Consider the following 20,930-nt stretch of genomic DNA (forward strand, 5'->3'; position numbering starts at 1 on the left):
GAGTTTTCTTTTCAAGATCCTAACTTTCATGGTAATTAAGCCATGTGAAGATTGTAATTCTTTTAGAAATATGTTTTTCAAGAATCAAGAGGCCAAAATAACGAGAAAAAACATATATCAAAGATGAAGAAAGTGACAGAATATTTTGACAAAGTATACTAGCAAGTTGCAAGTCGCAAAGCAAAGTAGAGAGGAGTATTCTAGTTAATTCATAATTGGTCCTAGGGTCAAAATGGCATTGTAATGCTTCAAAATTTTCAACAATGAATTGGATATATATGGATTTCATGGCAAGGATAAAGAATAGTGTGAAATTGATATAAAAACAAGCAAATGATAAGAATTTTTCTAGCTATAAAGAAATATATATTTTTGAAATGTTTAGCAAGAAATGATTTGTGGATCTCAAAACGGATGCACGTGCATAACTCGAACCGAATATATATAACTCCACTTTGATGATTATGATGGCAATATAGAAAAAAAATTTATAATCTGTCGTAAGAGAGATTAGTGAAATAAAAGGCTATGAGCAAAATATTTAATTATTCTTTTTTTCCAATTAATTTCTCTAAAGAATAATATTTTTATTTGTTTTATTTTTATTACTATTAAAAAATTTGGTTTCTTATGTTGGATGTCTGAAGACTCTTATTTTATTTAATATTAAATAAATTATATTTTTTTATTTTATATTATTTATTTAATTTGCATATAAAAAATAATTTTTATAGCTTTATTTAACTTGATCCGTTACAATCCGTTCTAACTGTATCTGGGCATGTGATTTTCAATTGCGGGATGGGTGCACCTATCTAATCCGTATCCGGTCGGTTGCCATCTCTAATTTTGATTGCACCAAAATGTTGACCCAGTCACAATACCTGACACCTGTCACCGGCAGCAGTTTTCCTTCGTCTCCACGTGATGTCCTAAATGCCGGTCCTCGTTGCAGCCTTCCGGCAACTTTCGATGGGACCCACGACGGCGAGAACCCCGGGTTTCAAACCCAGGTTAAATCACGGTCCGTAGAAAATTATAATTTCAGAGTAACTCAAATAAATCCATTTTAAAAATCAGCGATAATACTCTCCCCCGCCCACCCAGTCCACGTGTCGCTCTCTCGTTTGCTCTTACGACCTCGTGGCCTTTTTCGCGTCCCGGTCCGGATCGTCCCCTGGACTCGACTCGGCGCGGTCCCGTCACCTCCCGCGGTCCCCTCGTTCCCTCTCGGGTCCCCAAGAAATTAACCCTCGAATCGAACCCACGTCCTCCCATCCGTCCTTCGTCCCGTTCGCCAGAAACGCTTCCCGTCCTCGCCGGTGAACACTCCCGACGGACGATCCGTGCCCTCCGGTCCGATCTCCGGAGGATCGAGGGTGGAGATGGAAGAACCCAGCGCCCGATCAAAGAACCCTAGAAGAGCTCGTCTCTCCCGCCGTGACCTCAACTCTAAGGTCCGATCTTGTCCCCCTTAAAACTCTCCTCTGGTTCCATTATACTCTTCCTTACCGCCGATTTTATTCCATTTCATGGTTTCGTCTCCTCCCTTGTCAAAACTTGCAATATTCTGTTTAAGGTTTTCAGGGTTTTATTCGTTTCCTTCTTGGTTTGCATCAGATAGCTTCAAGATTGAATCTTTTTATTTAAAAAGTTCGGACTTTGATCTGCTTTCTTTGGTTTTTTGTTTAATTTATGCCGTTGGGTTAGGACCTGGCGGGGGATGGTGCCGTGGGTGGAGTTGGTCAAGCTGAAGGACTGGAAAATGATGAATCGGATGGGGATAGCGCCACCGAGGGAGGCTACGATGGAGTCCCAGAGGTGGGCATGGTGTTTAAAACCCATCAAGAAGTCTCTAAGTTCTACAAGAGATATGCTCGCCGGGTGGGATTCGGAGTCTCGGTGAGAAGATCTTCTTTCACCAAGGAAGGTCAATGTCTGTATCTAGAACTGATGTGCTGCAAAGGTGGCCGGAAACGGCCGGAGCCGAAGTATAGGAAGAGGACTTCAGCAACCACAAACTGCCCGGCGAAGATCAGGGTGAAGTTATGGGGTGATGGGTTGCTGCATTTGGAGCTAGCCAACCTTGATCATAACCACCCGGTTAGCCCTTCGATGGCCCGATTCTTGAGCTGCTATAAACAGCTCGAGGCAGCCAAGAAACGTGGCTCCGAACATGTGAATGGTGATGGTGCGCTGGTGCAGCCAGAGGAATTATCTCAATTTCCTGTTGATAGATTACGTGCGCTTGAAGAGCTACTCTTTAGTGAAAGTGAGCATAGGAGTTTTGTCGAACGAGGTAGGCTGAGGCTCGGGGAAGGAGATGCCGAAGCTCTCCGCCTGTTCTTTACCCTAATGCAAGCCAAGAACTCAGATTTCTTTAACGTCATTGATCTAGATGAGGAAGGCTGTGTGAGGAATGTGTTCTGGGCCGATGCCAGGTCAAGGGCGGCATATCAGTATTATAATGATGTTGTTGCTCTTGATACAACCTATGTGACGAATAACTACGATTTGCCTCTTGCAACTTTTGTGGGGGTGAACCATCATGGTCAGCCAGTGTTATTGGGCTGCAGTTTGCTCTCGGATGAGACCACGGAGACCTATGTATGGTTGCTTAAGGCATGGATAGCATGTATGTCAGGGCATATTCCCAAGGCCCTGATCAGTGACCATTGTAAGGGCATTCAGAGTGCGGTGTCGGAGGTGCTCCCGGGAATTCGCCATCGCCTATGCTCATGGCAGATAATTAAAAAGGTCCCAGAAAAACTAGGGGGTTTCGCAGAGTATAGAGCGATCAGCAAAGCGATGCAGAAGGCTGTGTATGACTCCTTGACAGTTGATGAATTTGAGGAAGATTGGAGGAGGATGATTGAGATATATGGACTCCAAGAGAATGAGTGGCAGAAATCACTATACGAATGTCGGCATGCTTGGGCCCCTGTTTATCTTAAAGACACATTTTGGGCAGGGATGTCCCCTACCCAACGTAGCGAGACTATGAATACCTTTTTTGATGGGTACATAGATGCAAAAACTTCTTTGAAGCAGTTTCTTTGTAAATATGAGATGGCCTTACAGAGTAAGTATGAAAAGGAAGCCCAAGCAGATTTTGAGACATTCCACAAAAGACGACCCTCGGTGTCGAAGTTTTACATGGAAGAGCAGCTGTCCAAAGTGTACACTCTCAATATGTTTAAAAAGTTCCAGGATGAGATTGAGGCCATAATGTATTGTCATGCATCACTAGTTAAGTCAGATGGGCCAGTCTCTACCTTCAATGTGAAGGAATGTATTTTTCTTGATGATGGTAAGAGGACAATGAATAGGAATCATGGAGTCCTATACAACACAGAACAAAAGGAAGTTCAGTGCATTTGTGGTTCCTTTCAATTTAGAGGAATTCTGTGTAGGCATGCTTTATCTGTCTTTAAGCTGCAACAAGTGCATGAAATTCCGTCCCAGTATATTCTTGATCGATGGAAAAAGGACTTCAAGCGGTTGCATGTTATAGCTCGTTCTTCAAATGATGTGGTTGCTAATAACCGAGTGGATCGTTATGATTATTTATCAATGCGATGCCTTCAACTGGTTGAAGTTGGAGTTTTGTCAGATAAATACCAACTTGCTTTGAAGTTGATGAGGGAGATGGAGAAGTTTCTTCTAAGTGATAGCACACATGATGATACACAACCTAAGATTAAGCCTCATGTTCCTAAAACAAATAAACTGAATCAGGATATCAATCAAAGCGTAGGAAAGATTGCAGCTCCAGAGAATGGAAATGAAATGCGGCGGCGTGGTCGGCCACCACAAACAAAACAGTTGCAGGTAGTGGTAATCATCAAAGCAGAAATATAGTGTGATAGTTTTTCAATGAGATGCGTTTGTATTAGCTAGCCCTTACTGCTAACATGTAATTATTACCTGCTGCTAACGTATAATTACCTATGAGCAGGCTTCTCTTGGAACATCAAAGGTTGGTAATCAAAGCTATGGGTTTCAAAATGCTCCAACTGTTCCATATCTTCACACCCATGTTGGGATGCAACCAATCATGATTCCAATGGGTTTTTTTTTCCAATATATGTTTTTAGCTTATCATTGCTATACATCCAGTATAAGTGTATATTCATCTGTACGGTATTGCTTATTTCTTGTAGGAAGGAGTAAACCCACAGGTCTTTCCAACTGGTAGCCAGTTTGGTGTACCAATGCATCACCCACAGTATATTGGCCATCAAGCAGCAATGCGACCGAGCATTGTTTATATGTTTCCGGTTTGTGGTCTTCCATAAACATATGTTAAATATATTTGTTTTTCCTTTTTGATTTTTTTTGCCATTTTATTTTAAGCTATGCAAATTTTATTTGTGTAATAGATGTAACATGTGGTAGGTGTATATTCTTCCAATTATTGGTGATATTATTGGCAAGAACTGAACTACCAACATCTTGAGTCATTTAATATGAAATATGATTACGATATCCTTTATTTATTTATTTATTTATTTTGGGCAGACCAGTCTGACACACATGTAGATGTAGTGCGCCATAACCATTATTATTGGGAAGAAATAAGCCAAATATCATTTGGCATCATTGAAAATCAAATAATGCTTGTGAGATATCTTTTGAATGCTCCTTCTTGAACTTGTCTCATGCACATGCTGTGCGCCATAACCATAATCATCAAGCCATATCCCAACACGGCTAACAATGCCCATGCAGGTCAGATTCTGGACTGTCCTGGTTTGATGCTACATGGGCAGCCATTGTCAAAAGCATGTCAAACTTGGAAATGCTCGTACATGCAAAGGGACAGTTTCTTTTCAAAAAAAAAGAAAAAGGAACAAAACAACCATTGCTTCTTTAAGATAGATTAGTTAAGAGAAATAGATAACGCAAGTGAAAAATAATCATGAAACAGATAGTTATGCAAGTGGGAATCCTTTTTCTGATATTCGAAAAAAGAAGGCATCAATATAAAAGCAGTATTTAATACCAAAAACATTAGAAGCAGTTTTAGAATGACTGGCAGATTTGATAGAAACATGACAAGCCAGTGGAGCCTTTTCTCTAAAGATTAAACATGGTTATTTGGTAAGCAGACTCTTATGTGGCAGTTCTGTGTTACAGGGTGGGTTTGACCCACAGACATTTGGAAATGGACCAATGATGCCGTGGATTTATCAGCAAATGTTCCAGGTCTGTATTTTAGTGCTCTACTGTTACTTTGATCAGTAGCAAATCTTCCATTTAATGCGGCCCTATAGTAAAATGGTTTGCATCATGCAGGCAGCTCAGAAACCAAAGGATTCTCTTGGTCCAAGTGCAGGACGACCAACAAGAAAACGGAAGATATATCGTGGCCACAAGCCTGTGGAAGCAACTCAAGAACCCAAAGAACCTCCTGCCCCAGCAGCCCCAGCGACTGGTTAGCAGTGAAGGGCATCAAAACGCAGAAACATGGTCCTAGGTATGTCTCCTAATCCTATTACAGTATTTCCATTTTCATAATTTTGTGATTTGTGTAGTGTTAATCTTATTAATTCTAGCTATACAGTGTTGATGTAGATTAACTATAACATATTCTAGACAATTACATGTTTATAGTTGGACTTAAGCTTATTTGTGTATGTAAGGTGGTGCAGAAGCCATCGAAAGTCGTGTAAGAGGAAGAAAGTACCTTGCAATATTACAGAGGAAAATTGGGGTTTCGATGTTAAAGCATAGTCTAAAGGCCATCTCCCAATTCACAACCTTGACTCTGGGAGATCTGAAGTCTAATCTGCTGCCAGTATGGCTCTTTTACAGGAAGCCTGACACTACAGCCTTTGGTGTTGGATATTTGACCAAGATATTTGACCAGATAGGCCACATTTTGCAATTAGCCCCACATGAGAGGCAGCAGATGGTAACATCTTCTTTGGAACATCGTGACTTCTACTGATCAGAGTTGAAAATTTTCCCCAAGTTTTTCGGGTCAGAAGGAATTTATAGGAAATTGCACACATGGCTAATAGCATAGTACTTGTTTTTTTTTCCCCCCTTGAAAAGGGTGTGTCTGGTGTATCTGTTTCATCTTTCTCCTCCTAAAATGTTAGTTTTGTGATAATGTAGTGGGAATTGTTGCTAGGCCTGCATAGTGCAGTTTACTGGTTGAACTAGATCTCTGCTGTAAATAATTGGTTCAGCCATTCAACAATTCGATCATGTTGATATGCAAATGCTGTTTAACATCAAATTGGTACTTAATTATGCTTTCTTCTCCTTTGTAGTTTAATGGTGGTTATGGTGCATTATTTATTTAATGCATGTTTTATGGTACTTTAGAATCCTGTTAATGACTTACTGACAGTAAAATGTTGTAAATACTGGGACTTTGATCAGAGGTACATTTCTCAGCTTTCGCAGCGAAAACAATGTCAGCATACTGGCGTTTTTACCAACAAATGGATAAAGCTGCTGTCATGATCTGTGATTTTCTCGCACATATTGTTCCTTTTCAGTCTGGCTGTTGCGACGTCTAGTAATCTTTGGCCAAAGCGAGGTGTATTTCTGTGGTGAAAACAAATGCTTGCTGACTAGGATGCACCTTCCATGCTACGTGCTATTAGGCAAAGCTCGTAATAAAGAACAGTTTTGCGTGATGATGGGGATTCAGATTATGGCTATTATCTGAAATTCATTCTGTTACAGTGGCCTTTGTACAACAACATTTTCTAATTTATGGCTAATACCAATCTTTATAACAACCATTCTTTTATTTCCAAATAAATTCATTCAGGCAATTAACATAACCTCTGTTTTTTTAAGGCGGACTTCTACTAGGGGGTATCACTTTAGGAGAGGTTGGATTTTTCTTTTTCTTTTTTTATTCCTGCCATCTAAAGCATTTCGTAGACATCTAGCAAGAAACCTAAGAAGCCTGCATCACAAATTATGGTCTGACGTGGCAGGCAGGGATTGGTGAGGTCAAATAACGGTCAAGGGATTGCTGTGCTGGCAAATTATATAATACAGTAGAAATTTTAAATGCACTGGCTCAACCTGAAAGAGATCCAGAACGGCAGAATCCCTCGCTAATATTGGTGCTCCCATTCAATCTAGTTACCGTCAGCAGCCCTTCTGGATCAACTTATTGAAGGAGATGATAAAATGCTATCCGATTGGAAGTGGAAAAATACTTGATTTCTTAGATTTTGGTAAGTCCATATTGAATTCAGAATGGTGAGAGAGATGCTTTGCATTAACCATAGATCCATCAGGTCAGAGACGACAAGCCTGAGCTGCTCCGACTGTCACCAGCAAATACCTGATCACAATCCAGCTTTGCCTGCCCTAATTTTTTAGCCACAATCTCTCCCTTCAGTGGCCCTCTCAAGCATCGGAATTACAAGCTCATCGGCAGCAACATCGGCTGCCTGACCATACTTTGGCAGCAACACTAGGTACCTGACCGTACCAAGAGAGTATCACAGAGCAACTGATCTGGCCATTGTCGGTCAGTTTTCCACAAGACCAACCTAAGTAGGACCAGCCATCAAACACAGAATCTTCAGACAGCCCATGTAAAAGCCGGTCAAAATTCCCAGCACAAAGAACAGAAAACGAAAATATATGCAGAAGAGAATCTAACAGCTGAAAATGAATGCATTTCGGGTTCTGCAGCCAAATATTTTCGCCCAAATCTGGCAACGTGAATAAATAATACTCAAAAAAAGATTTAACAAACAGTAGGAATTTATTACATGGAGCAAGAAATAATAACTTACACAAAATATGGGATCGCCAGAAACAAAGTACCTCAGGGGATGATAATACCCATGTCCTTTTCCTTCTCTTCTTCCACAGTATGTCAGATAAAGTTTGCAATTTCCAACAGAATGCCTAAGGTTTCATCAACTAAGGCTACAACTTAATTGTGATAGCATGAGCTCACACACAAGCCAGAGTCCCAAAGGCATAGCTTATGGACTTAAGACTGCAAAAAGCTAGCATATTTGGCACCAAGGAAAAGCCTCTGGACACAAAGAAGGGCATTCTTTGTAACCTCAGCATTTTCATGATTCATGAGTTTCATTGCCCTCTCCTTGGCCTTCAGATCCGAAACAACAATCCTCCCGCCAGGGTGGTACTGAATGAATTGAGATAAATCATAACAAGCAACAGCAAGTGCTGTTGGATCATTTGACATATCAAGGATTGTTACGAGGACACGCAGGATCTGCAACAAAATATTTTTGTCTCAGTCACATGTTCGAAAGTAATACACACAAGTCTTACGACTGGGCATTGAGGGGCAAACTACTTCCAGAAAGACTTGTGTTTGGAAATTTCAACAAGATGCAAGGTAGAGAAGAGTCTTCGGAAACTATTTTTTGGAAAGAAAGTTGGACAGATTCAGCAATGCTGATTTGATTGAGCCATTAGTTGGATCTTTAAATGAGACTATCATCAGCAAGGTTTCAATTCTTCATTACCTCCACCAACTGTAGTTAGAAAACAAAAATAGTATACAGGTCTTTTTATGTGGCCAAAATTTTAAAAGTCAAAATTCAGTTGCAAATAACTTGTGTAACTCGATGATACTAAACTAACCACATTTACAGAAGAATCACTTCTTCAAAGCCTTAACAAGTAGAAATATAAAGTTCCCAATCTAAGTCTTTCTGTACAAGATTTTCCAGACCAACTTGAGGGGCTATCTGTTACCAATAAAGGGATTTTGTTTTCATAATAGTTGTAGAAGTTTAGGTCCCACCCTTCCAAGCCAGGTGAGGGGTTAAGGGAGTCAGTATCAGGAAGCCAGGTGAGGGGTTAAGGGAGTCGGTGTCGGGAATGTTTAGAGATGGAGTTATCACTAAATTAGTTTAGTCACCATGTTGATCTATTAATCTCTCCATAAGGTAGAAATGTCTTGGCATGTTAGAGATCAATGGGTAAACTATAAAATTAATGAGGCAAACTTTATGAAATTAAATATTGGACTTGATGCCTTCTTTCATTTCTATTAAACTAAGACTGCTTCAAGCAAGATAATTGAAAACCTTATGGGTGTTTACATGAAGAAACATATTTTTCTTCTGAACCAAGAGAAGTTTCTGAACACATAATATAGGCATGTATCTATGCATGTATTTATGTATGTGTGTATGTGTGTCTATATATATATATAGATAGAGAGAGAGAAAGGGGAGTTAGACTAGGATGCATTCGAGTGCATTTGGTCCCAAATGCTTTCTAGTGGAAATCAATGATGCATCTTTCAAAACGAAAATAAACACTGTGGATCATTTATGGGGTATAAAATGCCTAGAGACTAAAAATCATTTATTTTAGAAATCTCTTGCATTAAGCAAGCCAAAAATGAACGACAACAAAATAGCCAGCGAGTAAAAGTACATTACTACATTATTTACTATATAATTTGCAAACCTAAACTATTGATCTTAATCTAAATATTTTAAAACATATACATATCAAAAGTTCAGCTGATTTGGAAGCTTCTAGACTACAGGTCAAATAAAGATATGGCATCATATGGCTAAACTGTTCATTTGTCATTGATTTGATGCATGGGTAAAAGATCTCAAAACTCTGATTTTATTTCTAGGCATTTTATGCACGATACCATCATGTTCAGCAGTGCCAACTTTCATTTTGAAAGGTCCATCATTGATTTCCACTAGAAAGCATTTGAGGCCAAATGCACTCAAGTGCATCCTAACCTCTCTCTCTCTCTCTCTAATATATATTACAGAACTATTAAAGGCATCCTAAGAATTCATGTCCTTCTGCAAATTAACTAGGGAAAGGGAAAACAACCTTCTACATCACTAAAATTCTCTCAAGTCTTTCAACTACTAAGTACAAATCATATATGAGTAATATGTTGGCTAGATGTAAGTATTTAACAGCTAAATATTAAATCTAAAGGAAAAACATCTTCAATTTTCCTAACATGAAAGAAAAAGAACCATATGATGGAGACTGAACAAGTAAAATAACTAGGGTTGCATTTGGAATCATTGCCATTTCTGTTTTTAAAACCTGAAAACTGAAACTATTTCTTTTTTTCTGAATTTTTAAAAGAATAAATAGTTTCATTTAACCAAGTGTTTTTAGAAACGTAAACATGAATTCTATAGCCATGGTGGTGGCGGTGGCGGTGGCGGTGGCAGTGGTGGCGGCGACAACACTCCCCCCCAATAGTGGTAATGGCAGGAAAGTCGGCAGTATGGGGGTAAAATAGAACCCGTTTCTCTTTTCAAAAAAGTGAAACTCACTTTTAATACTTTTATTTTTCTTAAACATCAGACTAGAGGTTTTCAGAAAACAAAAAACTGCTCTACCAGACAGGTTTTTGTCTTGATTTTCTGTGTTTTAGTTTTCTAAAAACTGAAAACCAAAACCAGCTGTGATACTGAACACGGCCTAGATTTTTGTAGTTGTTTTTTTGGTAACATAGATTTCTGTAGTTTTAATCAAGGTTTTCATGTTTCTGTTTATCCAAGTTTTTAAAATATATAAATAGTTTCATATGACTGATTGTTTTAAAAACATGAACATGAATTCTATAAAATCTGCTTGGTGGTGGCAGTGGTGGTAGCGGCAATAGTTGTACTGGCAGCGACAGGTGGGGATGTGGTAAATTAAAATCTGCCTCACTTTTCAAAAAGGTTAGTCACTTTTAATGGCTTTTATTTTTCCTAAAATTCAGAATATATTTTTTTTAGAATAAAATATTCTACCAAAGAGGTTTTTTAATCTCAGCTTTCATGTTTTAGTTTTTTAAAAACTGAAGATCTCGTGTAGTTTTTTTCCCTGCTTTGGTAACATAGATTTGTGCAGTTTTGATCAAGGTTTCAAGTACTGGTCTCGGTATTCCTATGAAAACCCATCCAATGCAATGTCAGTACGATACAGTTTTGGTACCAATAGTTGCTATGGAGGTGTACCAAGTACCGGTTATCTATTGGTACTCAAAAACAATGTTTTTGAACCTTCTGATAATGTTTTCCATCAGAGATTATTCTAATTTGGTATCATGACCTAAATCAGTTGTTAGTTTCAACATGAAAGTGTTACTGCAAAAATAAAAAAAACTTGAACCAAAAACTTGTAGTTTTCTTGGATATGGATACAATATCTTGCTAATTATGACTAAGACTATTTAACAAATCATAAGCAAAAAGGAAAATGACTGTACAGGTTAACTAAGCCAAAATAAAAGCCATCAGTCAGCATGATTAATTACATGGTACACACACTAGAACATTTCCATATGGAAGGGTATTAGTAGCATTGCAGGATTATACCTGGAAATCATTTTCTTCAAAGTTTGTAATATTGTCACGCCAGAAATTTGGATCCTTGTGCATAGGGGACCAGTCAAGATGACCTAGAAGGACTTCCTGCTTATATTTATCAAATGAACTTAATCTTTTGATGTTATCTTTAAGCCCATCTTCTAGCTGATTCAATGCATCCAACAAATCCTACACAATCCAAAAAATACTCTTGTAAAAGGATCATTGCAACACTTAATAGATGTAGAAAGAGCAAACTTCCAATCAATTATGGGAGAACTGAACTGTTTAAGAGTGACTTGAGTATGATTGAATTTCGCCAATAGTTAAATCTAACAAAAAGTTACAGCAGTTAAACTTCTGTGGTGACAATTTATTCAAACCACAGTCTCAAATGAACTTAGGAGAAGCATAAAATACAGTTCAAACAAAAGCAGCTTAAGATATAGGGGTAGTCACAGTGTCAAGTGATTTCCTAAAACTACTTGCCACATGATACTTAAAATAGCACCTTTAGTTGCAATGAAAACATAGAACAATTATAAAGGTGATTCTATGAATTTATTGAAAAACTCTCTTGGAAAAAGCACCAATCGACTTGCACACCATAAAAATCATAACAATTTCCATAGTAGGTCCAGCATAATGCTTCCTTATTCCCCACTTATGAGTGCTTATGTTCCTTCTGACCTTACAGATTTATGTATTTATATACCAAACTATCGGATAAAGACAAAGTTGTCAGCATGGGCAATTCCAGGAATGCCTTTAAGGTTATACAGCCATAATACAGTTGAACTTATGATATTAAACCCTTGCACTTGCATTTAATTAACCAATGAAAATGCATATCATTCACTTTTTATATGGCATGTTTACTGCATGTTTTGCCAAAAGGCAAAAAAAGATACACTTCTTTGTCAAGATCAATATACAAGAGAGAAATGGAATTTGCTATTTAATTATATGTTCATAAGCTAGGAAAGTTGTATCCCATAATCCAAGACAATTTAGTCCATTGGATATGACTTTCAATTCTCATGTTCTGTCTCTAATATTACATTGCAAGATAAATGAAAGATGTCAAAACCTCACCTCATCACTCCATGCCTGTGCTTTTAAACTCTGGACAATATGCGGTAATCCAAGATCGATCATTTGAGCCCCAAATGCTCCCTTTGCTAGCAAATTGCGGAAGGTCAAAACAATAACCCTCACAACCTACAATAAATACATTCCACATACTAATGCTTAGTAATGTTAAATATAGAGAGCATGGCACAAACAGGAAATATAAGATGAAACCCACCTTCTCCTTTGTGGAACTTTTGACAACTTCCACCAGTCTTGGCATTATCCTGGTAGTGGCCAAATAGTCAACTGCAGCATCATAATATGACAACAGCCAAATACAGAGGCAAGCTTCATAAAGGAGCTGCAGAAAAGAACATAAGCCATTGACTCACAATTAGTGGGTCAACATGATGAGGACATATGGCATATTGCACTTAAATCTTCACTCAAAATATATTGCCCTTTGGTTGTATGAGCTTAAAATGTGACCAGTAAGGTGGATATCTCCACCCGTTGACTTTGCTTAAATGACTTTCTAAATCCCTTTCTTGCTTAAAAATGCCATAGCCACAAACCTGACACCAAATTCTAGAGGATGGATGTCAAGGTGATAGCCTACCATGTAATGTGCACAATCCATCTATAGGGCCTTTTTCAGCTGAGTCCTGCTCTAAAACCAACCCCATGTTCTGACAGGAAAAGGTTGGGAGGACGCATAAATATATGTGGTGTGGTGTCAACTATGCTTACCGCATGATGCTTAAACCTATACACTAACCATTTAGCAAACAGGGGAAGAAGATCAATAGAGCACATGCTTTACATCAAGTTCTTTTGAAAGAAACCTTTAAGTAGTTCCGATGGAACAAAAACCACGCTGCCCTCAACCTTTCTCCATAACACTTAGTGTTCGAAAGCAATAAATGATAATTTTATTAAAAATCCCTCAAAGCAAAAACCAGTATTCAGCAGAAATAATTTTTGAGTCTTTAACCTCCAATCTCTAATGCACTAGGTCTCACTTTACAGAAAATATTTACATTATAATAATGAAACACCACAAAACTTTAATTGAGCTTTTGATTGTAGGCACATTCATGTTTGCGCAAAGAAAAGTTTGAAACACTTTTGCAATACAAACCAAAACATTTAGTTTGCAATTTCTTCAACTCTGCAATCTGGATTAAAGCACTTGAAAAAGCTACCAGTCAAATGTAAGCTAATGCGCTACTTATTCCAAATTCACACCATTTGTCAGACATCATTTACAAAATTTACATTTTCCAATGAAAGTTCCCTTCTATTTACACCTCCCTTTGCCTGTGTCATGCTTTAGTCCTAGGAAAAGTACCATGTCTTAGATTAATATGCATTTGGACAAGTACCCTTAGTTAATCAACTTAATGACTCTCCAAAAAATTTCGAATACCTTATAATGCCAAACAATTGCACAAAACCCATGACGATTTATTTTTATGATTTAGCAGAAGATCAAAGTGCCTAAGCTCCAGCTCAATGTTGAGCCATAGAAAATAGCTAGTCCAAGGTCAAAGTCTCCTAGGATTTAGACTTCACCTAGACAAGACATGAGTAAAGGTGGCACAAGACAAAAAAGAGCAGAAAGAGCGCTTTCAAAAACTAGAGCAAAAACAGTCTGAATGGCATAAATACAAAACTTATTGCAATTGCCAAAGAAAAGAAAGCCATGAACGGATTTGAAATGGTAACTTCAATTATGAGCAGTAATTGTTGCACGACAAAAGTCAACACTATGCTAATACTTTGCTACACAATGAAAATTCATTCGAACATCTCCTATACTCAGGATGCTAACAAAACAACATCAAAAAATGGGAAAAGAATTGACAGAATAATTTTAAAAAGTACTATTGTTAGGTTGAACTCGACAAATGTAGAAGTTCCATAGATTGCTCCAGGCATGTTGCACAAATCAGCTAATTTGCATGTCTAAATAATTGGTTTATTTCTAAATATCCCGTGAACTGAAAGGAAAAGGACACTTGTTAAGGAACAGCAATATAACTGTCCTACATATATACAGTAGAAGGTAAAAAAATTATAAGAACATCATAATCAAAAAGGGCCTTTCTAAGTTGAAGCCATTGACCATATATACTACAAGCTTCATTATATTCTTCCATATGAGAGTCCTGAACCATTTCAGAAGAGGCCCAAGCATATGAAGAAACAAGAACACGTTACCTGGATAGACTGCTGAGTGGATGCTGGAGAAATCAAAGGAATTAGCAACTTCACGCCATCTGCTTGAACAAATGAAGCTCTCACGCAAGGTTCTCGTAGCAAAGTGGCTAAACAATTTATAGCCGTGGGCACAGAACAATTGGGATGAGATGGGTTCTTCAGCTGCAAATAATGTATCCTCTCATAAATACATTATAAGTTCTAAATGATAGCTTCATAAAACTCAGTATGGCACTTCATTCAACTGAAAATTAGAAGAGCCTGAGCAAGAGATAGGTATGCCCACAACAGCAATAGCAAAAAAACAAAAAAAAAAAAACTCATTCTCATGTGCTCAAGGAATGTTTAGCTAAATAAACAATATAATTTCAGCCTAACAGTTAGCAGCCAAGTAACATAGTACATCATAACAATATGTCGATGTATAGGTATGGACCAATAACCAATAATACAATTGATACAAAAATAAAGTCTCATGAATTTTGCCTACAACATTGTAGCATGATATGATGTGCATGGGATGTTACATGGAATAGTGCTAAGTAGTGAACTATGATGTCCTACATTACTCGATCTGGCCTATATAATGTGATCATGGGCTTCTCTAACACAAGAAGGGAACAAATCATAGTAAAATTAGACATAGCCTAAGAAAGAGAAGCAAACCACATGAAATGGGATCTGCCTCGCCTCTCCACCCCTATCTTATTAACAATACATTCACAACCAGCCTTTGGGGTCAGTGTAGCCTTGGGCCTGTGCCCAACAATTGAAGTAAAAGGAAAGACATGTATTCATCTTGGTGTACGGAATGCATGATTAGATATTATTGAACAAAAAAAAAATCAAACCAAAGTCAATCCTTTGAGATCTCTTAGTAAATGTATTTTTCTACAGATTGTCTTCACTTTCAACTTGCTTTTAGACTATAATCCAACCACACTTCCACAAAGCATGTAAAAATTGCCAGCCAAAATCCATGACTCTAGCTTATGCCTTAGTTCAAGCATTCTCTCCCAATAGTTCAAAAAAGTTTGGATTAAAAAAAAAAAAAAAATTTCCAGACCTACACATCTACTCACACATTCATCCAACCAAGAAGTATTATCCAAGAAGTATATAGACACGCAACTTTAGGCAGAATGCCAACCTGAGAACATAGCCACTCAACCAGGCCTTTTAGCACATCATTGATGCCAGTGCGCGTGCTTTTTGAATGTGAAGTGTTTCCATTTAGAACAATGCCATCCTGAATTTTTGGTCGAACACTGTAAGCAGAAAAGGCAAAATATTATGTCATGTATGTCTTTGATATTAGCATTTTCCGCAATACAGAATTTCAAGCACCTCACTATGAGAGACAGTATTTTACAGCTCTTTTCTTGTATGAACCAGTTGCCTTTCCATAGCAATCTGAAAATGAAAAATAACTGTGAATTACTCCAGATAGACAGGAAAATTCATTCACTTGCATCTGAATTGGCAAACTGTAAAGTTAATTCAACGAAAGTTCATGAAAGATAGGTCTCGCAAGACCAACCATGATTACAAGGATACTTGGTCATAAGGATCTCAACAGGTCAGCCTACATGCCTAGTTTTATATTGTTTTGAGGCCAGGTCATGAGGCTGGGCCTATTCAAAGTTGAGTTGAAAAGTATCCTCGCCTTAAACCAATAGAAGAGTTGCCACCTATCTCAATGGTGGGCATCAGAAAACAATAAAAGACATTTATAATAATGCAAGAGTTCCCAAAAAACTTAACTTAAGAAAGGTTCATAAGTATCTTCATTTGCTAGAGACCTGTCATGAAAAAGTCTAGCACGTTTGGGATTTGCTGCAAAGAACAAATAGTATTATCAAAATTTATAGCTTAAGAATGTTAATCTAATTGTTAATTCATTTCATACCTGTAAGCATTTCATCAATAAGAGCAAGCACATATTCTACTGTTTCTTCCTTCGCAATGTCACGTAGAATATTCACAAAGACCTGAACATAAGCTGGTCCATCCTGTCAAAATCATTAACTTCTAGTGACCACAACAGAAATAAGAATATCCATGCAGCTTGTTAAATTGTGATTCTATGATCAACAGAATTTAAAGGACTTAAAGGACTGAGTTAGATATTAAAACCTTTAATTAATATGAGACAGTTTAGCAATGCCCTAACTTGGTCTGCTCAAAATTTATTAAGCCTGAACACGTGTGTGTTTGAATCTCAAACTTGTCAATTTCACCGGAATTTCCATGTCGACTCAGGATTTTAGAAAAGCTCAGACAAGCAGGCATGATGATGGTTTAATGATCTAGATAATGATTGAAAAACTGTGATAATAAAAAAGATTTCAAACAACAAAGTGGACTAAAAACAAACATACCGGCCAGAATAATTAGCTGATTAGAATACGCTGGGAAATCTAAAACTACAACATGAGTTAAAGATGAAAAACCTGAAGTGCTATAGTTTATATGCTACCATGAATTCTAAAAATTCTTTGCTACATGCTCGGGCATATCAACTGTACATGCCAATGCATTCATAGTGCAGGGTGTCTTCATCTTTCGAAGAAACAGAAGAGGATAGACATGTTTTACATTCAACATATTGAGGGTGTAGATTAGATCCATATGATAGAACATACAGAATGATACAGAAGTGATTTATGAAAAATGAGGCCGTATGTTGAGATCACATACACAAAATGGACATAACAACCTTTAACAAGAGATAAATCAGATAATTAGCCAATACTTACATCATCAAGCAAAGCAGCTCTTTGACTTTCAGATTTGTTGTCATAGCGCCTTAATAGCTGAAGACATGTTCCAGTGATGAGCTTTGTTGACATGTAAGTCTCCCATGGTATATCCCTCTTGAGAACCTAAAAATAATTGAAATGAAAGATATTTAAAGTTCTGTCTTCAACTGACAACATCCCGATAAAAACACCTTTTCCAGAAGTTCCAGCAGAGATCTAACTCATTTAAAGTTTAGCAAACCAAGTAAAGCCAATAGGATAAAATTCATTATCCCATCATTTAGTATCATCAGATTAAAAAAAATACTTGTTAAATTATATACCAGTTATTAGAGCAAATCCTCAATATGCAAATGTCAAGGTTGGCAATAGGAAATACCTAATGATAATATCAGATAATTAAAATAATATATAACCGTCAAACTTTATCCTAACTAACTGGGGTGGTAAACAAAGTGCAGCAATCTACCAATTGAATGATCAATATCATGGTAATGAGAACTGAAACTAAGGAAAAGACTTCTCTAAATTAACATAGAAAAATAAGATTATCCCATTCAGTGTCATTTGGTCCTTACAACATAATTTTGTGAGCCTGAAAATTTATCAAAACGCTCTCATATCTTCCATCAAAATTTTTTACCTCACATTATCATGGCTTAACAGAAAAGAGGTAGGACATCGACCTTTGTATCCCTTAAAACATCTCTGAGACTTTGCTGAACCCTAAGGTTTTACTAATTGATGATTTTCACCCTTGATTTTCCAACTATGAACTCTGGCAGCATCATGATCCTGTGTTCCATAATATATTGCAAGCCCGTGAATTGGTTAGCCATCTCACTGGGTAGAACACTAAAAATCAGGGTAAGACTCTCTTGCTCCTCATTTTCTCCACCTTATTCTGACACTGCTCTGGTAGCTGCCCCAAAAAGGGATCAAAAAGTACAGGAAGGTGAGGTTTGGGACTGCAGTATGTTGCTAACTTTTCGCCATTCATGGTTGACCTTACACCTGAATTCACGATAGTCTGAAACATACAGTTTAACAACAGCTGCTTCTCGTGTTATAGTGGAGAACATAGAACAAGACCATACATGGTTAATTTTGTATGAATTGCAGACTCAATCTTTTCACCAGTGAAGTTAAACTCAACTTAAACGCAGCCATGATGGAGCTCTAATCAACCTATGCTATGGGAACAACAAGAAATGGGAAATCAACAAACCTTACTTTCAAGTGAAATTAAAAAAATAATCCATATCCTGGAGACAAACTACACCAAGTCTTCTAGAGCAAGGCGTATAAACGAGCCGAAAAATTCGACAAATACATAAATAGTTCACCAAAAAAAAACAAAGAAAAACATGTTCTAACTATCAAATTAAACGTCGAAATTAACAATTGATAATTTACTAATAAACTATAAATGCCAGAACAGCTTAGAGATTTAAAATAAAAAGAAACGTACCGCGAAGATAAAACCCTAGGAATCACCAGAAGTTTTTCTCAAAATTAGAAAAAGAATAGACAAATACATCTGATCACGAACCTGTTCGGTCGTCAGCTCCGCGCGATCCATGGCGACGAAAGGCCTCTAGAAGAGAGGAAACTCCTCCACTAAATTCCTCCAGAATCGAACAGGTACAGATCTAAAAACCCCAAAATAATCACATGAAAAGGAATACCGGCAACGAAATTTCCAAGACAAACTGAAACCAATGATCTAACTCTCAATAACTGCACAAAAAATCGCAGAAATATAGGAGGAAGAAAAACGATTTTTTATCGATCTCGGGGATCACTTCTCACCGGAGAGGGGGAAAGATGGGAAGAGAGGAAGAGATCTCCGTGAGGCTCCCAGATGCCGTCTAAACCGTGAATATTAAAAGAGCAGCGGACGAAAATGGAAAGAGACGGGAACAGGCGATGCGACTGAACTCGGTTCGCCCGGCTTGAAGCGGACCGCCCCATCCGGTCCGGTCCGACCGGATCCATCGCCAACCTGTCCACCCTAACCGAACCTAATACGAATGGGAATCCTGGACTTTCTGCAAACCCAGGCCTTTTTTTTTTTTATCCGGTCAGTCGTGCAGAATTGAGAGCTGCACGGAAAAACATTATCTATGCCAAATTGGTTCTAAAAGCAGACTATATCCATTTTGAAGGTGACGCGGCTACGATGATCATCTGAATTCGAAAAAATGTTAATAGGTACAGCCGTTTTGATAGACACCCGCTACCACAGAATGTATGTAAGCTTGTGGGAGGGCTTGTAGCTTTTCGGGTTACTCATATTTATCGGAAAATGAACAGTGCCGCTGACTGGGTTAACTTCTTCTTTTTGACGGTTATGGATATACTCATACGTGTATAGTGTGAGTTACTCTTGTATTAAAAAAAAAAAAAAAGGAAATTACCCAGTCCATTTGATATCTCGACTTTTGACGGTAACGTGCAAGGTTCAAATTTGCTGGGCCTCCTCTCTCCAACCCATGATAATACTAAGCTCCATCCCGTAAGCAAATCCATATTATACAACCATGCAAAAACGTGATAATCAACACCAGTTCTCCTTCTTCTTCTTCTTTTTTTTCCTTTTTTTTTTTTTTGTGTAAAAACGGCAATTCATATGACTCTAACGTGAGTATATCTTGCCAAATCAAAAGAAAGTAAAAAGTATAAAGGGGGCGAGAGCCCTACTATGGGCGTCCATAAGAATTTTCTGAAATGTCGTGCAACATAGAAGGCGACCCAGTCTGCTACCATATTTGCCTTCCGAAAGACATGTGCTACCTGGTACATACCCAGCTCCACTATCCGTCTATGTGTCTCACGAATGAGTGGGTGACCATCTTCATACCTGTCTGCACCTTGTATCCACTCGATTACCATAGATGAGTCACCCTCAATGTACACCCGCTCAGTGCCGAGCACTCGCCTTGCATATGATATCCCCTTCCAGGCTGCTCAAAGCTCTGCCCCCACAACGGTAAGGCCCGGCGTGCGTCGACCCCCTGCTGCTACCAAACTACTACGGTGGTCTCTAATTACATATTCAACACCTTCAGATTTTCCATCTGCCGACATGCTACCGTCAAAGTTCATCTTGAGAAAATCAGGGGTGAGAACACCCAAGAAACAAGAGCAAACCTCCTTCTCGCACTTGTTTTATCTTGGTAATATAGAGTCAAATCGGGAATTGTTAGAGCAACAAAGATCCTCACAACTAGATCTGTTTATGGGTCGGGCAATCCACCCAGCGCACCTAAGCTTGCAGCCTTTTGGATAGACTTGGACCAAGATTTTTGGCCTAGTGGGCCGAGCTAAGTCTAGAAAATAGATCTGTTTAATAAATTGCCTAACGTGACTTTATGGACCTAAAACGGGGCCCAATCCTCAGTAAATTCAATTAATCGTTAGGCAAAACTTGGCTTGAGCTTGGCCGTGCCTCGCTCATGAACATGTCTACTCAATATGCACAATGCGCTTGTCGATGCTATTAAGTTGTAAGTAGTTGAAGAGTAGTTAGTCTACGAAATTCCCATCCAGGAGC

General features: G+C 38.1%; 2 protein-coding genes across 7 annotated transcripts; one reads left to right on the plus strand and one right to left on the minus strand.

Annotated features, from left to right (window-relative positions):
* Positions 1–1,237: 1,237 nt before the first annotated feature.
* Positions 1,238–6,247, plus strand: LOC103715127 (protein FAR1-RELATED SEQUENCE 6-like). Of its 4 annotated transcripts, none has more exons than XM_008802663.6 (7): positions 1,238–1,457; positions 1,711–3,831; positions 3,959–3,979; positions 4,164–4,280; positions 5,140–5,208; positions 5,299–5,479; positions 5,646–6,247. In XM_008802663.6, the coding sequence occupies exons 1-6, from the start codon at positions 1,386–1,388 to the stop codon at positions 5,440–5,442; spliced, it is 2,544 nt and encodes an 847-aa protein (XP_008800885.4). In that variant the 5' UTR covers positions 1,238–1,385; the 3' UTR covers positions 5,443–5,479; positions 5,646–6,247. The 4 variants fall into 4 exon arrangements, with proteins under 4 accessions (XP_008800885.4, XP_008800891.4, XP_088576339.2 ...); XM_008802669.6 differs by having other exon boundaries at positions 5,655–6,247; XM_088720213.2 differs by lacking the exon at positions 3,959–3,979.
* Positions 6,248–7,638: 1,391 nt separating this feature from the next.
* On the minus strand, positions 7,639–19,302 carry LOC103715148 (putative V-type proton ATPase subunit H). 3 transcript variants are annotated; one of them, XR_003387233.4, is made up of 13 exons: positions 19,187–19,302; positions 18,927–19,026; positions 17,372–17,497; positions 16,522–16,624; positions 16,376–16,448; positions 15,960–16,025; positions 15,763–15,880; positions 14,613–14,774; positions 12,625–12,750; positions 12,411–12,536; positions 11,325–11,504; positions 7,779–8,230; positions 7,639–7,694 (listed from the first exon to the last, which is right to left on the minus strand). XR_003387233.4 is itself a non-coding variant. In XM_008802690.5 (12 exons), the coding sequence occupies exons 2-12, from the start codon at positions 18,954–18,956 to the stop codon at positions 7,982–7,984; spliced, it is 1,359 nt and encodes a 452-aa protein (XP_008800912.4). In that variant the 5' UTR covers positions 18,957–19,026; positions 19,187–19,302; the 3' UTR covers positions 7,639–7,981. The 3 variants fall into 3 exon arrangements, 2 of the variants coding, with proteins under 2 accessions (XP_008800912.4, XP_089786343.1); XM_008802690.5 differs by having other exon boundaries at positions 7,639–8,230; XM_089930217.1 differs by lacking the exon at positions 19,187–19,302 and having other exon boundaries at positions 7,639–8,230; positions 18,927–19,184.
* Positions 19,303–20,930: the final 1,628 nt, after the last annotated feature.

This window comes from Phoenix dactylifera, chromosome 4 (assembly GCF_051530095.1).
Source record: "Phoenix dactylifera cultivar Ajwa chromosome 4, Ajwa_hap1_PhDact_Kaust_v1.1, whole genome shotgun sequence".
NCBI classification, from domain to species: domain Eukaryota; kingdom Viridiplantae; phylum Streptophyta; class Magnoliopsida; order Arecales; family Arecaceae; genus Phoenix; species Phoenix dactylifera.